Source organism: Rhinopithecus roxellana, chromosome 6 (assembly GCF_007565055.1).
Source record: "Rhinopithecus roxellana isolate Shanxi Qingling chromosome 6, ASM756505v1, whole genome shotgun sequence".
NCBI classification, from domain to species: domain Eukaryota; kingdom Metazoa; phylum Chordata; class Mammalia; order Primates; family Cercopithecidae; genus Rhinopithecus; species Rhinopithecus roxellana.
The window spans coordinates 142,600,160-142,621,516 of record NC_044554.1 but is presented as its reverse complement, the minus strand read 5'-3'; the positions used below and the strand labels follow the sequence as shown (position 1 = coordinate 142,621,516).

Sequence of the window (21,357 nt, the reverse complement as noted above, 5' to 3'; positions counted from 1 at the left end):
GGAGCCAACAAAGTTGCTGGCTCACATTTTTTACTCATATTCTGCTAAAGTGGAGGAATAACTCTCTTACACATCGACATATGTAAAAACACATAAAAGCTGACATAACATTTGTACCATGTTTTCAATATTTCATCTTTAAATTTTGTCAATATATTAGATATGATATTTAACTTTTTCAATTTATAGAATATTCTAGCCATGTACCCTAACTGGCAGTCAGGATGTGTCAAATTAGTTGGCCAAGTTTATTTTTCAGTTAAAATTTTGCATTTTTTCCATTCAAATAAGCACATTAATAGACATACATGGTGTAATTACTATTTATCTTCAAAATTATAATTTTTAGATATATGGAAGGGGGCCAAGAACAGTGGCTCGCGCCTGTAATCCCAGCACTTTCAGAGGCCGAGGTGGGTGGATCACCTGAGGTCAGGAGTTCGAGACCAGTCTGGCCAACATGGCGAAACCCCTGCCTCTACTAAAAACACAAAAATTAGCTGGGTGTGGTGGCTCCCGCCTGTATCCCAGCTACTCCGGAGGCTGAGGCAGGAAAATTGCTTGAGCCCAGGCAGAGGTTGCAGTGAGTCAAGGTAGTGCCACTGCACTACAGCCTGGGTGACAGAGCAAGACTCTGTCTCTAAAAGAAAAAAAAGATAGATGGAAGAGTAGACAGAGAATGGAGACTTGCCACGAATTGATGGCCTGTTAGAAATCAGCCACCTCTCCCATCAGTTTCCAGCTTTTCTCTCAAGGGACTAGCCTAAAAGAGCCACACATTCTACAACTGTCCCTTTGTTTAGTGCCATCTGCCTGTCATCCTTGGGGCAGTGTACCATATTGGAATGGATGCATTAGTATTTTCTTTTATAAAATAGGAGGAAGGCAACCATGAAGGAAAATCAGGATATGAAAAAGGGACATTATCTAGTAGGTCAATTTTAGGAAAGAATACGTATGTTACCTCCAGGGCTACGCTAAGCACTCCAAGGTGACATAAGCTCTTTATTCTATGAATTTCTTCTTGACCACAGTTGTCCTGTCATTATTTCTTGTGCAATGAAAATAGCATTCTCACATATAGATGATTTTTCAAAGGGAGGCTGAGGCAGGATAATCACTTGAACCCAGGAGGTGGAGGTTGCAGTGAACCGGTATCACACCACTGCATTCCAGCCTGGGCAACAGAGCGAGACTCCGTCTCAAAAAAACAAAACAAAATAAAAACATATCTATTTAAACAGATACTACTTTGTCTATAGCTGGGACAGAGAACTTGACAGTGCTCTAACTATGCAGAAAGACATTTATCAAATGTTTAATATTTAAAAGATGGGAAGACTGGTCCAATACAGTGGCTCACACCTGTAATCCTAGCACTTTGGGAGGCTGAAGTGGGCAGGTTGCTTGAGCTCGGGAGTTCAAGATCAGCCTGGGCAACATGGTGAAACCTCATTACTACAAAAAACTTAAAAATTAGTTGGGTGTGTTGGCACGTGCCTGTAGTCTCAGCTACTTGGTAGGCTGAAGTAGGATTGCTTGAGCCTGGGAGGTTGAGGCTGCCGTGAGCTGTGATCATGCCACTGCATTTCAGCCTGGACCACAGAGGGCGCCAGCCCCTCTCAAAAAAAGAGAAAATGATCTATAATTTTATGGTTATAAATAGTGGTCAAGTCATAGGGAAAATATTTTTCTTTCCTGAAGACAAACAGGAAATCGGAAAACCCTCTTTAGATACAGGATGATGATGATACAATGACAATTTTCCTTTTGCTTATCTGAATGAGTACAAGTTTACTAATGTATCATCCTTTTGCTTCTAGTCTTAGATAAAATGTTTCCTTCTTAAGAGATTACCATCATGCTAGCACCAGGGCAGTACCTTAAGCTTTTCAATAGTTTAAAAAAAAAAATTCTGTATAAAGTTTTCCCAAATGTTCAGATGTTTTGTACTGTTATTAATACTATTGAGAGAAGAATAACTTAAAGGATAAAATAACTTAGTCATAAATAAATATAAACAAAGACCTAAACCTATATACATAAATCTTTAGCTCTCCTCTAAGTGGGGAGAAAATAGTGCTGAGGAAAACATGAGCAATGTGGAACATATATTTATATGCTTAATTATTAATAATATAACCATGGTATTATTAATAAGACCAATGTGCATGTATTTTGGGGTTAATTTCTCCTTTGCCATGAGGATAACTGAAATGTATTACTCATGAGATGAGAGAAACAGCATAGTTTTTTTTTTTTTTTTTTGAGACGGAGTCTCGCTCTGTCGCCCAGGCTGGAGTGCAGTGGCGTGATCTCGGCTCACTGCAAGCTCCGCCTTCCAGGTTCACACCATTCTCCTACCTCAGCCTCCCGAGTAGCTGGGATTACAGGCGCCCGCCACCACGCCCAGCTAATTTTTGTATTTTTAGTAGAGACAGGGTTTCACCGTGTTAGCCAGGATGGTCTCAATCTCCTGACCTCCTAGTGATCCGCCCGCCTTGGCCTCCCAAAGTGCTGGGATTACAGGCATGAACAGAATAGTTTTTAATAGATGACAAGAAATATAACCATTCAATATTGTGGATGGGAAGAGAAAAAACACCGAAATACCATCTGTGTAAGAAGTCATGTACAGGAAAGAAATAAAAGCTCTGACAATATAAGCCCAGATTTTTAAAAAGCCATTTATTTTAAAAAACTGGTTTGTCAAATCACATACATGAGCAAATACACAACTACCAAAGTGGCCTGTAATAGACACCAGTGGGGCGGGCACCACACAGTACCTGAAAAATACAGCTAAAAAAAGAGGAGTCTGTTGAGTATTTAATTTCAGATTCCTACTTGACTCCTTGTTGAATGGCTTTAAGTTAGCATACAGTGAGTGAGAGGTAGAGTCCCAAGTATAATAGGTGATGCCTCAGGGCTCCATTTAAAAACAAAACAAAACAAAACCATTTCTCCCTCTGCACAAGAGAAGCCTATCCTATATTTTTTCCTTTGCGAAAACAGAAGCCAAGTTTCTCTTCTCAAATGGTTCAGCATTCCCAATCAAAAAGTGGTGTGTGGTAACCTAGGTATTGTGCTTGTTGAGCCATTTAATTTTCCTCACCCTCCGATTCAGATTCTAGGAGAGAAGAAAGAAAGAAGTTAGGTATTTCCCCCCAGATTCCTCTAATAAAGGTCATAAGTTACTACAGTCACCAACCCAGAACCCTGCCATTGCGCCAGCATACTTTTACCCTAGGCACCCATTATCAGGTAAAACAGTCACATGAGGGCAGATGGCAAACTCTTGCTCTTTTCTGCTTTCAGGTAAATTTTGCCTGTCTAAAAATGCAACATGCATATATATACGAATACTTATAAATGAATACATTATATATATATTAAATTTATACATATAAATTATATAAAATTATATGTATATAAATTACATATAAATTATATAAAAACAAATTTATACACATAAATTATATAAAAATTATATAAAAATTTATACATATAAATTATATACAAATATATATACATATAATTATGTAAATTATATAAAAATTTGAATATATATAAAATTAAACAATATAACTTTTCTTCTTTGGATCACCTAAGATAAACTTTTTATTCTTTGTTTTTTTTTTTTTTGAGACAGAGTCTCAAAAAATTACAGGCACTGCAAACTCTGCCTCCCAGGTTCACGCCATTCTCCGGCCTCAGCCTCCCGAGTAGCTGGGACTACAGGTGCCTGCCACCTCGCCTGGCTAATTTTTTATATTTTTAGTAGAGACGGGGTTTCATTGTGTTAGCCAAGATGGTCTCGCTCTCCTGACCTCGTGATCCGCCTGCCTCGGCCTCCCAAAGTGCTGGGATTATAGGCGTGAGTCACTGGTCATGCCTAAACTTTTTATTCTTAATTGAATTCACTCTATTTATTTATTTATTTATTGAGATGGAGTCTTGCTCTGTCATCCAGGCTGGAGTGCAGTGGCGCGATCTTGGCTCACCGCAACCTTCGCCTCCTGGTTCAAGCGATTCTCCTGCCTCAGCCTCCCGAGTAGCTGGGACTACAGGCGTGTGCCACCATACCTGGCTAATTTTTTTTGTATTTTTAATAGAGACAGGGTTTCACTATGTTGGCCAGGTTGCTCTCGAACTCCTGACCTCAGGTGATCCGCCCTCCTCGGCTTCCCAAAGCGCTGGGATTACAGGTGTGAGCCACCACACCTGGCCTGAATTCACTCTTATCCATTATTATCCTTCCATCTTACATTTCCGTTATTTAAAATTGCCAGTTAATTGGTAAAGGTGTCATAAAAATCTATAGAATTCCATAATGTGTGATTAAGTTAAATGTATTTTTCTCCTTTCACATCTACTGATCATTTCTTCCTTACTGTCCTCCATCAGAGTGGATAATTTAAGCATTTCATTTCGTTCTTTGTTTTTACATGTAGAGATTTTTACCGCCGTGATTTCAGAAAGGAAAGCTAAGATGTCGGCAAAATGTTTGATACAAAAGATAACTTAAGAATTTTAGTTTTAGGAAAGCAAGTAAAATCTGTGGTAAATATTTTGACATATGATGAGACAGTGTTTAAAGGTTATCAAAGTTTTTAAACAGAATCATACCTTCTTCTGCATTTTGTAACCACTCAACAAATTTCTTCATCTGGTCAAGAAAAACACTTTTGCCTTTAGCAACATGTGCTTCCTTATACCATTTCAGTATTGCTTCTTCGCTCAGAACATCAGCTGCAATTTGAAATCAAAGATTTCAATACAAATGTCATACAAATGTCATGTTTCACAACTTCATGTCTTACAGTTTAATAGAAAGCAATCGTTTTTAATATAAAGCATTCTGTTACTTATCAGAAGAGAGGAACCAAGTTGATTTTCACGTAGCACAGTGCCCTATTTTGATAGCTTACTAAAGGCTTAAGTAGTGATGATGATGATACACATCTTCTTAGGCATGATATAATGCAAGCCTATAGCTCACTACTAGGACTTGGAAATCTCTCACAGTGCTAATTTGCTGGTAGGAAATAGAATTATTTTGTAATTTGGCAAATGAATCAGCAATTCCAGCATTTTAGAACATTCTGTGTCCTGCCAAGTTCAACCATATCTTGATTAAAGAGCAACCTCAAATCACCAGTGTCTTTTAAGGGGATTGGGATTTTCTTTTTTAGGAGAAAAATAGCAAAGGAAAAAAATGTAGATAGTATGCAATAATGATGTTAGCAATTAGATATAAAAAGGAACTTCTGGGTTGTGGGAGTAATACATACATAAACTGAAGTTCTACACTTTCTCCATCACTAAATCACGACTTATTTTCCCACAGTATATCAAATTACAAGAGTAATATTTTTCCTCTACTACATTAAGAGAAAACAGACACATTAGCTAGTTTCCTACAGGTTTCTGACAACAACAAAAAAATGTTAACTATCTTTTGTCTAAAACTCTAAATTCCACAAATGTGCCTTGATATTCTCAAGATATCATTAATTGAGAGTATTTAATGTTAAGAATGAGAATATAAAAATAAGTGTACATATTCTCCCAATGTTCTAATGTCCTAATGGGTTGTTGTGTGGGAATCTGTAGTGGGAAACGAGATAGAAAACAGGTACAAAGCATTTATTATTGTCCCTGAGATGTGCTCAATTCAGTACAAATACTGATAAAGCCATAAAATGTTAATAAATTACTCGAATGATATATTTTCAGTTAAAATGTAATTTCAACTTATGAAAATGACAGAAACAATTTAATAGTGTTTTCATTTAAAATATCACTGATATTTTCATAACAAAAACATTGGCTTTTTTATTTTTAAAGAATTATTGGCTCTTGGAAAATGTTCTTGGATTAAATTGAAGAGACTGACCTGACTAAAATGAACATGATTTGTTTATGAAAATAAAGTTTTTTTTTTTTTAAACTTGTTTATTATTATCACTAAAAACACTACATTTTGCAAAGGAAGCAAGAAGTCTGAATTTACTTATAGAGACTGGATGCAAGAGCTACACTCAGGGGTCCTATAGAATTACTCTTAGCTTCTAATAATTTTAGCTTTTTGTTTCCAGCTCTCCACTGAGATAAAAGAAATTTCTACTAGCCATCAGAGCCTAACTGTCATACAGTTGAGGAGCAGGCAGTTGTGTCCCAAGGAAGTGACCTGTTATTATGCAAGACTGCCTTGCAGAGACTTTTAAAGAACATTAACAGAGATTTTAAAAGTCCCTTTTATATAATTTGTAATTTGTCTTTAAGATGCTTGTGATTAGATCAGTAATTATCAAACTGGATCATGTCTTCCTGTCTGTAGGATAATTTTGGGCATATACACCCAACGTATGTATATTTTTGAGTTTATAAATTATATTCATGCACTACTGAACTATCATTATTAATGTTCTAAACAAACAGTATAATTTTAAACTGTGACAAACATGGAAAGGAGAATTGATTTTTTTCTCCACACCTTAATGAACTGAGGATGATACAAAGTACAGGTTGGAAAGCTGATGTAGAGTGCAGTTTAGTGATACTATTTGTCTGAGCTTTCCTTTGGAAGCTTGAGAGCTCATTCCTATGTTTTATTGCCCCACAGAGGCTGAAAGAAACCATGCAACTACTGAAATGCTTGTTGATGTCAGTGCTTGTGAAAAGCACACTAAATGATAGGCAAAACCTATCAAATGCATTGTTTACTGCAAATCTTGTGCCTTGATATTCTTAAATTGCCATTAATTGAGAATATTTAATGTTAAGTAAGAATAGGAAGGAGAATTTAAAATAAGAGGAGTCTACACATTAATGGTGCAATGTTGAGTTCTTAGAAGAACCCAGTTTAGTAATAACTACTTGCTGAAAGATCAAACTTCTAGCACTGGAAAATTATTAACTAAAAGCTACTGAAGTATCTACCTGGAACACCACAGAGGCAAAGCATTAACATCAAAGAGTGCAAGAAGAAATTCAACTTCTATTTAGTGAAAGGAAAGGTCTGAAAAGGAAGGAACTCCTTGAGGGATAAAGAATCAGACAATTTTTTCCCTCACTAAGGATAAAGTGGGGAAAAGAGTTAATTAAAACTGAGAAGTCATGTTTGGTGGGATATTCCATAAATGCCTCTTAGAAATATAGAATAACAGTAAAAGACAGTAAGAAAGGAAGACATTGTATGATGGCACACAGAGACTGGAATATATGTTTCCCCTTCTATCTATCCAACTTCTTCACAATGTTTGGTGAGATGCATGCACCTCGAGAGCCTTCACTTCTCCCCCTCCAAATTAGCTTTAACAAGTTAGGTGCCCTTCCTCTGTGGTCCTATCCCTTCCGACACCCTCTGTGTGAGGCTTATTTCAGCAATTGACATGGTGACTATAATTCTTTGTTTTCTTCTACATCCTGAAATTCAGGAAGTCAGGCACTATATTTTGTTCATCTCATTTCCAGCATTTAATGAAACACCTGCCCCATAGTATCCGTTCAACACATGTATAAGGAATAAATTTGTTAACTTGATGAGAAAAAAATAAACATTTCTCAATTTGTAGAGTTCTAATGTATTCATGAAGATCAAAGAGACAATATTGTAAAAGTGGCTTGAGAACTGCTAAATTTTAGAGCATGTTATTTAGAAAGTTAGTCTAAAACTATGTCACTTGAAACTCTTGAAATTCAGAATTTTTTTATTAGGAATGTCACATAGGGACACAAGTCAAAAATAATTTACCCTAAGAATGCTGGGAATATATGCTGAGAAGGGCACTCACCCTTTTTTAGAACTAGAATAAAAAACTCCTTTTAGAAAAATTTGCATGCAGGATAGAATTTAACCTAAAAAACTTCTGCAAACAAGAAAACCCATGACAGAGATAATAACAGTACTTGACAAGGTAGTTTTATACATTTTAGACCATGCTGAGTCTATGGGACTTATCTTTAGGGAAAAAAGAGAAAATTATTTTTAAAAGTCAATAATGTGACGCTTGAAAGTTAGCAATGGATTTACTCTTTCTTACTGCCTGAAATATACAAATCTAGATTATAATACAGAAAGAGAATCTTTGCAAAATGATCTATCACCACTTTTTTCTTTGCTGACTAGTATTATTTAGTTTATTTGCTTTTATTCCACTGTTATTTATATAAAAGATTTATATATCTTTCAATAATGATATTCAATTAAGTAATTAGATTTGCCATGGCTAATCATATGCCCAAGTTTCTGTTATCCTCAAGTTCTGGACATGTTGGGAAAGGGAAGCTGTGTGTGTGTATGTCCATGTATGTGTTTGTGTGTGCTGTGTGTGTAACAGAGAGAGAAAAATGAAAATTAAAAAGGAGCAACGGTTTCCATTACATTTTAAAAACCACATTTCAAAAACTATGTTCCTTATGACAAACTAAAGGAATCCACAGAAACTTGGTAAAAGCAGCAGAGAAGACACTATTCCGTATTTGTAAGATGTGGATATGTACATGAAATCAAAGGTAAGTATAATCTTGAACATGTTACTGGAGTTCATAGCATCTGTTGCTTCTTGAATTCTATATACTTTACACCAGTGGTCCTGGTACAACAGTCAGAGCATCACTTTGGAAACTTGCTAAAATGAAAATTCTCAGGCCCAATCCAGGCCCTACTGAATCAGAATCTCTGGGGGAGCTGTGTTTTATAACAAGCTCTCTGGGTAATTCTTAGGCATATTGGGAAAGGAGTGCTTTAACACTCACTGTTTATTAAGTCTTTCTAGGCATATAAAACACAGAATGAGAGCATCAGATCTTTACAGAAACAAATCAAATACATGTCTCCTGGTGCACAAGTGTTTGGTGGGCAAAATAAGGTGAAAGTAAAAATCTGGCAAAACAGAGACAAGATGGTAAACATAGTTAACACAGTAATGCTTTTAAAATGGTATGGAACAATCATTCCTCAGGGATTCCATGTTCTCAAGAGAAAACATGGAATTATTTCACTTAGTAAAACAGACTATATATATCATTTTGTGGAAAATTACAAAATTACCTAGAAAATGGTATTTAAAATGTTAGTTCAGTGATGTATTTTAGGTTTCCACTTTTAAAAGTTTCCCAATTTCATTTCCAAAAATAACTAAGGCAGAATTAAAATTGATGTTGACACTCACCCTTTCTGTGTTCCCTGGGGCCAGGTCATACTTGCCACAGACCTAACGAATTTTAGGTTATTTAAACGCTGATTACCTAGTTAATCAATGAGGCTAAGAGTTCATGCCTCTTCTTTTTACTTCCCAGTGCTTACTTCTTGAGTTGTTTTATAATTTCAGGTCATACTGACCCTTAGCATCTGGGGCTGATGAATGAGAAAAATCTCAAAGTAGCCAGTTTTACTACCTGTCAGTAGTTGTTATAAGAAGTCTAAAGGAAAAGGAGGTTGGCATTAGTGGTTAAAATGAGAAATCTGTAGGATTTTAATAGTTCATATGCCACCTAGATGCCATTTCCCATAACAAGGGGTTTGCTGATTCTTTGTGATTTCATTGCAATAATAAGATAGAGTGCTCCTGAAGATGAGACTCAAACAATGATGTCTCAGTTAAAAAAAAAAAATTTGGTGAGAAACACTGGTTGAGTTATCTTTTAAATGACAAGAAAGCAAACTATGTTCAGGTAACTAGTTTATGAACAGTTTGGTTTTCTGTAGTGGAAAAAATTTACCACCCTCAAAACAGTGAAACCTGTTCCATAAGTCTCTCTGCCAGTTTTACAAATGGAGCCAGCTGTGGCCACGGAAGGTTGGGCCCCACTTCTCATTCTTGGCTGCTGGGTACCATCTATGAGTTGGTAACACGGCTTGCAGGTTTGGTTCTGATGGGTGGATCACTTTGGGTATCATTGGGTGGGGCCTAGTTTTAGGGCACTGCTATCTTATGACTAAATCCAAGAAGACCCAACTCAGATTTGGTTGGAGAAAACACCAATTACTGAACCCCAAGTGGCAATGGATGGCCATTGTATTTTCCTACTGACTATTATAATTGTTGCTGAATACTTTGTGCTCTGAAAAAGTAAAATATCACCCAAACACTTGTGGACAAGATTCATTCATTTGAAGAATCTATGTGGCCAATTAAAATTCATTGTGAAATGCTATTAAGCATTTTTAAAAGAGCTATTATTTATGTAAAACTTTTATTTTCCAAATTCCCAAGATATAATTCAAAATAGACAAATTTAGGAACACATTAAAGAGAAAATAAACATTTGGCTGGTATTAACTTTTCTGATATCATGTTATTTATCAATATAATAATGTAAACATGTTATAATGTTCAAAATGTATCATTTCTTAAGTGTTCCTTTTTCTCCCTCACAAAACTATATAAATTTAGGCCCAAAAAATAGCCTAGGACATTTTTGTATGCTGTAGGTATACAGATTGGGATCAGTTAAAACCTTTAGCATTCATTTTTTAGTGCCAGTTGTCATGGCAACCTAATCCTTATAAATACAATGAAAAGACAGTAAATGTGAAAACCTAAAAATAGCCATTCCCTTGGAAAATAGAAGAATGGCTGGGCCAAGTAACTAAAATACAAAGCAAAAAGGCTAATTACTTCAGTAATTTTAAAGTCAGATTTATGGTACCTAAAAGGGTCTGAACATAATATATATAGCGTTTTGATAATCATTGTTATTAGAGCTAATCCTTACAATTCAAAAACAGGCTCAATTTTATATAATTACATTTATTTTCCACCATCCCCAAGAAACAATGACCAGTTCATCTACCAATGAGAAGTGCTCAGGGGCCTAAGCAGGGTTTCCAAGCCAACGCATATGTGGCGTGTATGCCTCCTCTCTCTACGTGGTATGGTTGCCTCAATAAAACTTCCACAAATTAGCATCTTGCTGTCCATCTCTAAGCAGAGCCCCACGACGACCTCTGCCTCATTCCCTGCTCTGCCCCTCAAAGAGCTTCAGCAAAACACAGAAGCACAGCAGTGGCACATGGATGGATACCTTTATAAAAGAGAACCACAATCTTCTGAAAGGCTTTCATGAAATGGATGTTGTCGTAGCAGTATTCCTGAACCTTCTGGAGGAGGATCAGCTCTGACTGGCCTTGGGAGCTGAACACGGCCAGCAGGGGAGCATATTGCTAGAACAGAAGTGGAGAGTAAAAGCCATCACTTGCGTGGGAGGTACACAGCTGACACTGCTGGAACCATAAAAATAACCTGGAGGGTTGCTTAGAAAAGACTGACTTTAGGATTAATACCTTGTTATCATCATATTGTGTCCAACAGGGTGAGGGGAACAGAACAGTAGGAACAAAGCAGTATGGCAGACCTGTGAGGGAACTGGGAAGAAGATTCACACTTTCTCAATGGCAGAGCCACAGTCCAGTAATACAGTGGATATTGTAGAGGATATGACTGCATTTTCACAATATCTCTTAGACATAGCAGGCATAGCAATTATCTTTAATATAGGCAGATTCTCATATTTGGACTCTTAGTGGGTACAGAGAAAGAATCTTGATGAGCTGCTGGGATAAAAAGCATTCATTTAGAAATATCCTTGACTTTCTGACACTGATGCACAGCCATTGTTTTTCTGAGACTTACTCAATTCAATACTTATCTCTTCTAAAGGGCCTTCCCTGATCAAAGTAACATGGACAGTTTATTCACTGCTATGTTCTCATGAACGGTGGGTGCAAACTTGAAAAAAATTAGAAAGTATATGTTTAGTCTGAGTCTGGGGTAATTGTAGTTGGAACCCATTTGTCATACTCTCAATTAAGACAAATTTGGGCCAGGGGCGGTGGCTCATGCCTGCAATCCCAACACTTAGCGAGGCCGAGGCAGGAGGATAGCTTGAATGCAGGATTTCAGGACCAGCCTGGGCAACACAGCAAAACAACATCTCTACCAAAAAATGAAGAAATTAGCCAGATGTGGTGGCAAGCACCTGTAGTCCCAGCTAGCTGGGAGGCTGAGGAGGGAGGATGACTTGAGTCCAGGAGTTCAAAGTTGCAGTGAGCCCAGATTGTGCCACTGCACTCTAGCCGAGGCAACAGAATGAGACTGTCTCAATAAAAAAAAAAAAAAAAAAAAAAAAAAAAAAGCTGCAGTTTGCCATTGGCTGGGTCAGTTCCTTGCTAAGGGCTGTTACCTTCAGGTGCTTCAGAGCCTGCTCTGCAACAAGTTCTTCCTTCTTGTTCCACTCAACGGCGTTCATTATACAGGTCCACAGAAGACCAATCACTGCTGTTTCTGGAAGATCATTCCTCTTCATTTCTTCTTTGACATAAAGCACCACCTACATTTCATGGAAATGGGGTCAGAAAGTAACAGGCAGATGGAGAGCTCCCTCCTCCTCGCTAGCTGCCCAGTGAGTCAACGTTCTGGGGCAGCTAAGAAACAATCTGCTTGGCTTCTCCTTTCCTTGTCTGCATTCTCAGACTGGAAGAGGGAGAAAAAATACAATGATTTGTTCTCAAGCAGACTTATTTTTAGTACCAAAATTAATAGGCTTAGCTCTGGTCAGGAGCTGCTGGATAATGTGGAGTAAGAGAGGATTTTTGTTTCCTCATAGAGAAACCCCTTTGAGTCTAGTAGAGGAGGGATACTTGGGCCAGTTTGACTTTTTGGAGATTTAAAGAAGGCAATAGAGTTGTGAACTTTTTATCTCCATCCCTAAACTTTAAAACCTCTTGATGAATACCATCTTGGGTTTGTACAGGTCCATTCTCCACAATTTATTCTTCAATCATTACTTTTGATGATAGTTATGCCCCATCTCAGCGAAAAGTTAATTTGTAAATAAATTGTAAAGTGCAAAGGCAAGTTTTAGATTTCATATACATCAATTCAGCAGTATTCAGTAACTTATTTTCCCCTTTGAATTATGTATAAATATGCAAATTTATACTCAACCCTGACAGTATGGAATATAGGCTTGGCTAACAATGTATTTTATATCAAATTTATTTGAAAGGCTTTTTCCTTTTAAAATAAAATAATAAATAGAGGTTTGGGCCTCAGAAGTGATTAAAAGTCATCATTATATCTCCAGCATACTAGTTTGTGAGTAGTAGTAAAACCTTTTTCTCCTCCCTTTTCTTGTTTAGTAGAAACACATTGCTTTCTTTACTTCTGGCCTGGCGTGCAGAAATGCCAGCAGTGACCTGAGTAGCCTTTGAAAGCCGAAGGAGCTGGGCAGTCCCAGTCCCTGTGCTGGCTGGAGGAAGCCACATGAAAGTGTGACATCCTGGCATCTACAAGCATCACAAGGCTTTTTATGTTTCCTTCTTTTCCCCATGGAAAATCATGTACAAATTCTTGCTTGGAGAAATCTGACTAAACATACTGCTATCCTTAATATCATCAGACTTAAGAATATTTGTCATTCCAACACCTCCACCTGCTGGATAGTATCAGTCCTACATTCTCCAGCCTTCAACCATGTGAGGTGCCATGCAGGGCTTGGAGCATGGAAGGAGGTGCAGGTCAGGCATTTTGGAGCAGGTGGAAAAAAAGAAAGGACGCTTTATATTAATTTTTAGATTGTTGTGTGAAAGATTTAAAACTTCAAATAGAAAGTTTTCTCCAGATACATTAAAAATAAAAAGATATAGTCATAGCTTTGTGAACTATAGCATGTATATACGAACTATGTATATGCACATTATAAAAAAGATAGCTTTTACATTATAGGGAAACACAGCTATTTCAAGTGTGAGTGGGATTAAACAAGTTACACATCCAACTAGTCTTTTCCCATGATAGGAATTCAAGCTTTTTTCAAATAAAAAGCCTACATATTCATACAGAGTGATGAACAAAAAATCCAGTGTTAATTCCAAACACTAGACAAATGCTTAATCAGGTTAGATAATCTGCAACAAAATTTAAAAACTACTATATAATGGGCTATACTGATAGTGGATAGTCAAATCTATTTGACAGATGAAATATTTTGAAAATCATAGCAGCCTGGTAAAATGTCATTTGTGTGGAAATCACTATTAATTTCTGGACCATCCTAGAGTGTTAACAAAAATGGAGGATTCTAAATCTATACTTTGAAGCTGAGTTAATTTAAGTGGTAGGAATAAGTGGATAAATTTACAGCAATAAGCATAGGGCAGGCTTTTTTAGGAAAGCCTTTGCTACACAGCCCATGTAATTCCTCTCATTCATGTATATTGCAGTGATGTCTGCCCGTGTTCTCCCACCTCCTTGATCGGGCATTCCTGAGAAAGACGCTCCTGGAGCTCCTTCTGCAGTTCCTTCCTGGTGCCCAGGGACTGCTGGACTCGGAGGAAGTCAGAAAGCTCCTTAAGACCTGCGTCAGTGAAGTATTTAGCAAAATGATCCACACTCTGTCTGTTAACTGGAAAGAGTTCCTGAAAGAGAAAAAGGGAGACTGTTATACACAAAGCCATTCAAATTTCGGCAAGCATAAAGGACAAAATCTTCATTTCACTTAGAATATCTTATATTTGGAAGAAAAGAATAAGACTGTTTTACAAAACAACAAATCGCTGGTCTATTTGTTGAGCGACTGAGCTAAACATCTTCTGAAATTAGGCAGTTTCACAAAGAAAAAGAAAAAAAGGTAAGCAATTGAGATAAACTTGGACCCTACTGTGGCAGTATTGAGAGGTGAGGCTTTTAAAGAGTTACTGGATTATAAGGGCTCTGTCCTCATGAATGGATTAATCCATTCATGGATTAATAGGTTGTGTTGGGAGTGGACCTGGTGGCTTTAAAAGAGGAGGGGAGACCTGAGCTAGTACACTCAGCCCCCTCGCCATGTGATACTCTGAGCCTTCGTGGGACACTGCAGAGTCCCCACCAGCAAGAAGGCTCTCACCAGATGCAACCCCTTGATATGGGACTCCATAACTGTAAGAAATAAGTTCCTTGTCTGTATAAATAACCCAGTTTCAGGTGTTCTGTTGTAAGTAATAAAAAAGGTCTAAGACACCTACCATACCAATTCTAGTTTATTACATAATTCTGATGGAAATTTTCAAAAAGAGCAATATACCATAGCTGCTCTCATATTTTCACCTCATTTCCATTTTACCCTACACAGTTTGGCAGAATCTCAGTAACACTTAGTCATGATCTAATCCTGGGTGAGTTCAACACCCATCTATGAAATTAAGATGATTTTCAAAGCTCTCACATTTTTCAGACTGCTGCAGGGTCTAAAAAATATATCCAGGCTTTTGTATTGGTTAGATTTGCAAACATATGGCCAATGGCTATGTGGTTCCAGGAAAAGCCTCAGTAGATCTGTAATGGGTTTGCCACCACCTATAGGAACACAGCTGGAGGGCTCCTATGTCAGGATTCAGATTTCAATGTTCTATCATCCTATTAATTTCCCCTGTTGAGTCATATGTTTCAAAATGTCAGAAGAGAGCTGGTGGGAGCAGCTATCAAACATGCATTCATAATAAAGCAAACATTTTATACCACACTGAAACTGCATCACTGATATTTCCTCTACCACTCCACATCTTCCAAATCTCCAGGGCAGGGAACTAATGTATTTTTATTGAGTTTCTTCTATGAATCAAAATGTACTGGCACTTTCCTCATAGCAACTGTGTAAAGCAGACATTTTTTCTAGACAATAAACTAAGTTTCAACAAGGTTAAGCAGCTTGACCCAATTTATGCCGCCAAAAATATTTAAGAACAGAGCTGTGTGCCCCAAAGTCAATACTTATTCCATTACTCTGTGTTAGCACTCAATATTCTGTTTAGGAAGAGTGTGACTGCAAAGTTTGATTTAAAGTTATGTTCATATCACTCATACATATCACTTATGAACTACATTCCAAATTCTTATGAATAGTATAGAATACATTGAAAATTATTATTCAGATTAAGTTGAGGGGAAGCCAGTCTAAATCATACCGTGTCATTTTTTGACTTGGAACATGGTTTGTATTTTTTAGAGAAACCCTACCGTGGTACAAATCTCTATCATCTCATCCCTAGATTAAGGTCTCCCTGCTTTTGCTCTCGCTCCTGAGTCTATTCCCAAAGTGACAGCAAGAGTGATCCTGTTGAGACTCAAAATCACATTACACACCATTCTGCAGAGAATTTCCGAAAGCTTTCTATCTCATTTGGAATACAAGCCAAAGCCCTAGATGATACGGGCCTTGCTATTTCTCTGAGCTTATCCAAACTTTCGCTCTTACCTGCTCTCCCCTTGCTGTCCCCAGCGTGGGCCTTCCCATTCCCCATTCCCTTTGCCTGGAATGCTCTATGTGGAGATACTTGAACAGTTCGCTCCACACCTCCCTCAAGTCTTTACACAAATGTCATCTTATCACAGAGAGCTTTCCACCACTGAAAATCACAGCCCACATTTGGAAGCTCTTTAACTCTTTCCTACTTAATTTTGTTTTGAGATGGAGTCTTGCTCTGTCATCCAGGCTGGAGTGAAGTGGCGTGATCTTAGCTCACTGCAACCTCCACCTCCCGGGTTCAAGCAATTCTCCTGCCTCAGCCTCCGGAGGAACTGGGATTACAGGTGTGCACCATCACGCCCAACTAATTTTTTGTATTTTCAGTAGAGATAAGGTTTCACCATGTTGGTCAGGCTGGTCTTGAATTCCTGATTTCAAGTGATCCACCTGCCTCTGCCTCCTAAGGTGCTGGGATTACAGGTGTGAGCCACCACACTGGGCCCCTACTTAATTTTTACCTTTATTATAATACATGTTTTATGGGTTTTAGTTTATGGCCCACTCTCCTGAAATAGAATATAAGCTTCATGAAGGAAAGGGTCTGTTCGTTTGGTTCCTTTCAATCTCCCCAGCTCTTGGAAGTTTCCAGCATATAATATAATCAATACATACTTATTGAATAAATAAAGGAAGAGAGCAATATCTTTAATTTCTTAATCACCACTTGCTTTGTGAATAATAAGGGTTGTTTTTTCCCATTCCCTCTCCTCTCTGAGTTGCTATAAATTGTTCTTTCTTCTGTATTATAATAGTGGGTGATAGCTAAAGTTTGGTAATACACTAATTTTCCTAAAATGTAGTAGTTCAGAGTTAAAGAGAATTTTGTTGTATATGTTCATGAAATAAAATTTCCTCCTAAAGAGTGGAACTGACTCACTAGTTCCTCATTCTCTTATTGATTCAACAAATATCAGCAGGCATAGTGCATAGGTAACTACCCTGTTCTCACCCAGTTTATGTGTTTCTCGCAGAAACCGCCACCTATGTTCCATGTATACACACAAACACAAACAAACCTAGTAAAAACAGCTAGATGGCATGTGTTTCCAAAAAGAAAATGAATTTTGTAAATGAAGCCACCTAATTAAGCTAACTGGGCTATAGTTGTGAATATCTTTAAGAAAATTACTGCTTTAAGAAATAACCGGATAGCTTGTATCTTTTTTCCCAATCATCCACCTCCTCTACTTCAAGAGTATTAAGAGAACCCCCTCCTTGCTATGTCTATCTGCAGAGGTGGAGAAGCAGCCTATTAGTGGACTGGATTTTCCCAGTCTATTGCCAGGCATGGCAGCATCCATAGGTGAGTTTTTAAGATACCTGAGAGGTTCAGTTCAGTCTCTGTGTTCTGGTACTCTGCCGTGAAGACAGAATGGGCCAGATGGGAGCTGCTCCCTCAGCCTGTGTCCGAATGAAAAAGCATGTGGAACTAAGTCAGGCTTAGCCAAGATAGAGCTAACCTATAGACAACCCACAGCCTCATGGACAAGAAATATGTTCCCTTTGTATGAACCTCCACCTTCCTCAGCAACCTATTCACTTAGCTTCCGTGACTTTTGCTTCTGTTTATAGGGATTTGCCCTAAGTCCACTAGAAAGTAGGTTTCACAAGGGCAGGCAACTTTTCTATCCTGTTCTCTACTGGCTCTGCAGCTTGTCGTACCGTGCCCAGCACAGGGTAGGCATTCAGTAAACATATGAGGAATGACAATTATTATGAGCTAGAACCTAGACTTTTACCATAATGTAAAAACTTGAAACACACAAATCTATTTAAGGTAAACTTCAAGAAACAAAGTATTCTTAAGTGATTTAAATTGCAAGTATTTACATTTAAAATTACTTTCATGTGTCCTTGAGGAAGAGAGATAGTCTTAGAATTATCTCATGGGATTGGACCCTTGCACACTGAAACACACTGGAAGAGAACAACAGAGAAAAGGCCAGGTGAAAAGAAGATGGCAGGGATGTGTCTTATTTTTACACTTTATCCTAGAACTCTAAAAGCAATTCCACCTGGAGAAATCTTGGCATTTCACAGCTGCTGCATCAAGAAGAAAGAAATTGTAGGGAGCACATAGAAAATAATAATAAAATGAGATATTGCGTGGCAAAAAAAAAAGAAATTATAAGAACAAAACATTTTTCTGGATTTTCTTAGAAAAACACAAAGATGGAGAAATAAAAATATAATCAAGCAACTGTGACACAATTAACTTGTTTACTTTCTGCAACAGCAAGGAAATCTTATTTAAACTTTTATTTTTTTAGCAAACTATTTAACACACATTTGAGATGAGCACAGTCTGACTGCTACTCAAGATAGAGATCACAAGTATTTGATTAAGTGAGATTGATGAAATTTTTATCATATTAAAACCTTAAAATGTCTAGAAGGTTATGACTATAGGCTGGGTGCGGTGGCTCATGCCTGTAATCCCAGCACTTTGGGAGGCTGAGGTGGGCGGATCACTTGAGGTCAGGAGTTTGAGACTAACCTGGCCAACATGGTGAAACCCTGTCTCTACTAAAAAAATCCCCAAATTCGCTGGGTGTGGTGGAGAGCACCTGTAATCCCACCTACTCAGGAGACTGAGGCAGGAGAATCATTTGAACCCAGGAGGCAGAGGTTGCAGTGAGCGAGATTGTGCCACTGCACTCCAGCCTGGGTGATAGAGCCAGACTCTGTCTCAAAAAAAAAAAAGTTATGGCTATAAAAGAAAGCCTTAATTCTGATAAATGTTAATACTACGTCAACAAACTTACAAATTTGGAAGTCTATATTCCTCACAATTCTTTAATTTTATTGTGCCATTTGGTGACAAAATAAAGATTAAAATGAAATCAGTTTCTACTGACAATTACACAGAAATAAAAGGAACAGTGCTCCAAGTCAACATAGATCCAGGGATATTACTCATATACTACATTGCAGGCATTGCTTAAGCTCCAAGAAAGGCATCGTACATACAACCCTTTAACCAGAAAACACTTACAAGCAGCCTCTTGTCTAAGTTGGCTTTTCTCAAAGACGAGGTAACAGAGTTGGCATCTTTTTCTGCCATCCATGCTTTGAAAAGCTTGACAGCAAATGAGGCCGCAATGCCTGTTCAAAAACAAAAGAGAATTTCATTCCTTTTATGAGCAAAACCAATTGTGATGGTGTGCAAAGCACCCAGGTGTCCTGAAATGGGTAAATAACTAAAAGACTAAATTTGGTACAAAGGAAAAGGCAATAGACCTCTAGGCAAATTCTCCTCTTCTCATTACACAAAATAGAACATTTTCAGGAAAAGGAAAATAAATTAAAATGTTTTTCAAATTTGGACTCTTTGAATCCAACCTGGTCTAACTGTAAGTTATTTTACCTTGGTCAAAACCATATTTAACACCCAGTATCTTCGGTGTTATTGCCTTTATTTCACCCTCTGGTTCATATGTATTTCATGTTTATAACAGTGATCTTGAGGCACAAGAAAATTAGGAGACACAAAACTGTAATGTCACCTTTATCAAGTAATTTGCTAATAAAGGATGCCAGTACAAGAACACTGATAGTGATAGATATAAGTACTGCTATGAATAGATGAACATACATCATTTACCTTAGTTTTACTTTTTATAAAAAGCGTTTTATTTATTTATTTATTTCTATTTTTATTTTTTGGGGGATGGAGTCTCACTCTGTTGCCCAGGCTGGAGCGCAGTGGCACGACATCAGCTCACTGCAATCTTCACCTCCTGGCGTCAAGTGATTCTCCTGCCTCAGCCTCCCAAGTAGCTGGGATTACAGGCATGCACCACCAAACCCAGCTAGTTACTGTATTTTTAATAGAGACAGGGTTTTGCCATGTTGGGCAGGGTAGTCCTGAACCCTTGACCTCAGGTGATCCACCTGCGCTGGCCTCCCAAATTGCTGGGATTACAGGAATGAGGCATTGCACCCAGCTATAAAGAGCATTTGAAAATATTCTTGAGTTAAGCTATAAAAATATCAAGGCTGTTTCAAGTTAAACTTTTCTGGATTTAAAAAAACAATCGTTATTAAGCTAGTTATGTTAAATCAGGAAACCATTCAATCACATGTCCACATTTACATTACCACTTATTTCCAAATAGAAATAATCAGATAACAAGAAGACAGTTCTATGAACACTTCAAATTTCTAAATTTATGTTGTGGTTATTTAATGAAGAGTTAAGATGTAGTTGAAACATTTAACTGATTTTTCTAAACTAAAGGTTCTACTATTGTTATGAGCTAATGATAATGTGGCCTAACTAAGCAGCCTCTATTCTCTTTACCTCTTTCCTAAAAGAGGTCCCATTTTATCCAGTCCAAGTGACTATTTATTAGCCTAAGTTCTGGTATCACCTCTTTCTGATGATTAATTCAGTGACCTCGCTTAAGCTCATCTGCCCAAGGCACCCCCCTGGCAATTGCTACTGGACCTGTACTGGTCATGCAGTCTGTGTCAGCCAATCAGCTGAAGGAAAGATAAATTATCCTGTGTTCAGGAGAAGTGTTCTTTCACTGAACCGGAACCAGGAAGACTATGCCATAACTGTTATCAGCAGACATCTTATAACAAGAGGGGGCAGCATCCTTGGGATGAAGTTAATGCTATGAATGATAACAGGAGAAAAATACTTAAGTCCTGAATGATATTGCTGTTCAGCCTGAGGTCTGTCCTAATTTTCCATTTATTGTTACATAAGAAATACATGTCCTTATATACCAATTTGACCCAGGTCTTTCAGTAACTGGAAAGTCAAAGCATTTAATTTGTCTATCATTCATATAGACACCAACTAAACCTGATTTTCTTCCCTTGAATAAGCAGAGAAACTAATTAAAAAAAAAATGACCATGACAACAAAACATGCATTACATCTTAACTGAAAGTTCATGTTAAACAACTTGTTAAGATGAATTGTTAGCATTATCATTAGCTCATACAACCAATATAAAATTTAATATAAATTAATACTAGGCTGTAATCTGTATTGTAAGTAAAGAAAAACTATGCTTGAAACTAGGAGCTTAAAATTGAGATTTAACT

The 21,357-nt window shown here is 37.5% G+C and overlaps 1 protein-coding gene across 3 annotated transcripts in view; it reads right to left on the bottom strand.

Annotated features, from left to right (window-relative positions):
• Window positions 1-2,668: 2,668 nt before the first annotated feature.
• The window catches only part of BZW2 (basic leucine zipper and W2 domains 2), a 60,378-nt gene continuing 41,689 nt past the window's right edge, over window positions 2,669-21,357 (bottom strand). For all 3 annotated transcript variants that reach the window (XM_010357665.1, XM_010357666.1, XM_010357668.2), the window contains exons 7-12: window positions 19,292-19,401; window positions 14,258-14,428; window positions 12,193-12,339; window positions 11,035-11,173; window positions 4,630-4,752; window positions 2,669-3,130 (exon numbers count right to left, since the gene is read on the bottom strand). In XM_010357665.1, coding sequence (XP_010355967.1) covers window positions 3,102-3,130; window positions 4,630-4,752; window positions 11,035-11,173; window positions 12,193-12,339; window positions 14,258-14,428; window positions 19,292-19,401 — 719 coding nt within the window. In that variant the 3' untranslated portion in view covers window positions 2,669-3,101. The remainder of the gene's footprint in view (window positions 3,131-4,629; window positions 4,753-11,034; window positions 11,174-12,192; window positions 12,340-14,257; window positions 14,429-19,291; window positions 19,402-21,357) is intronic.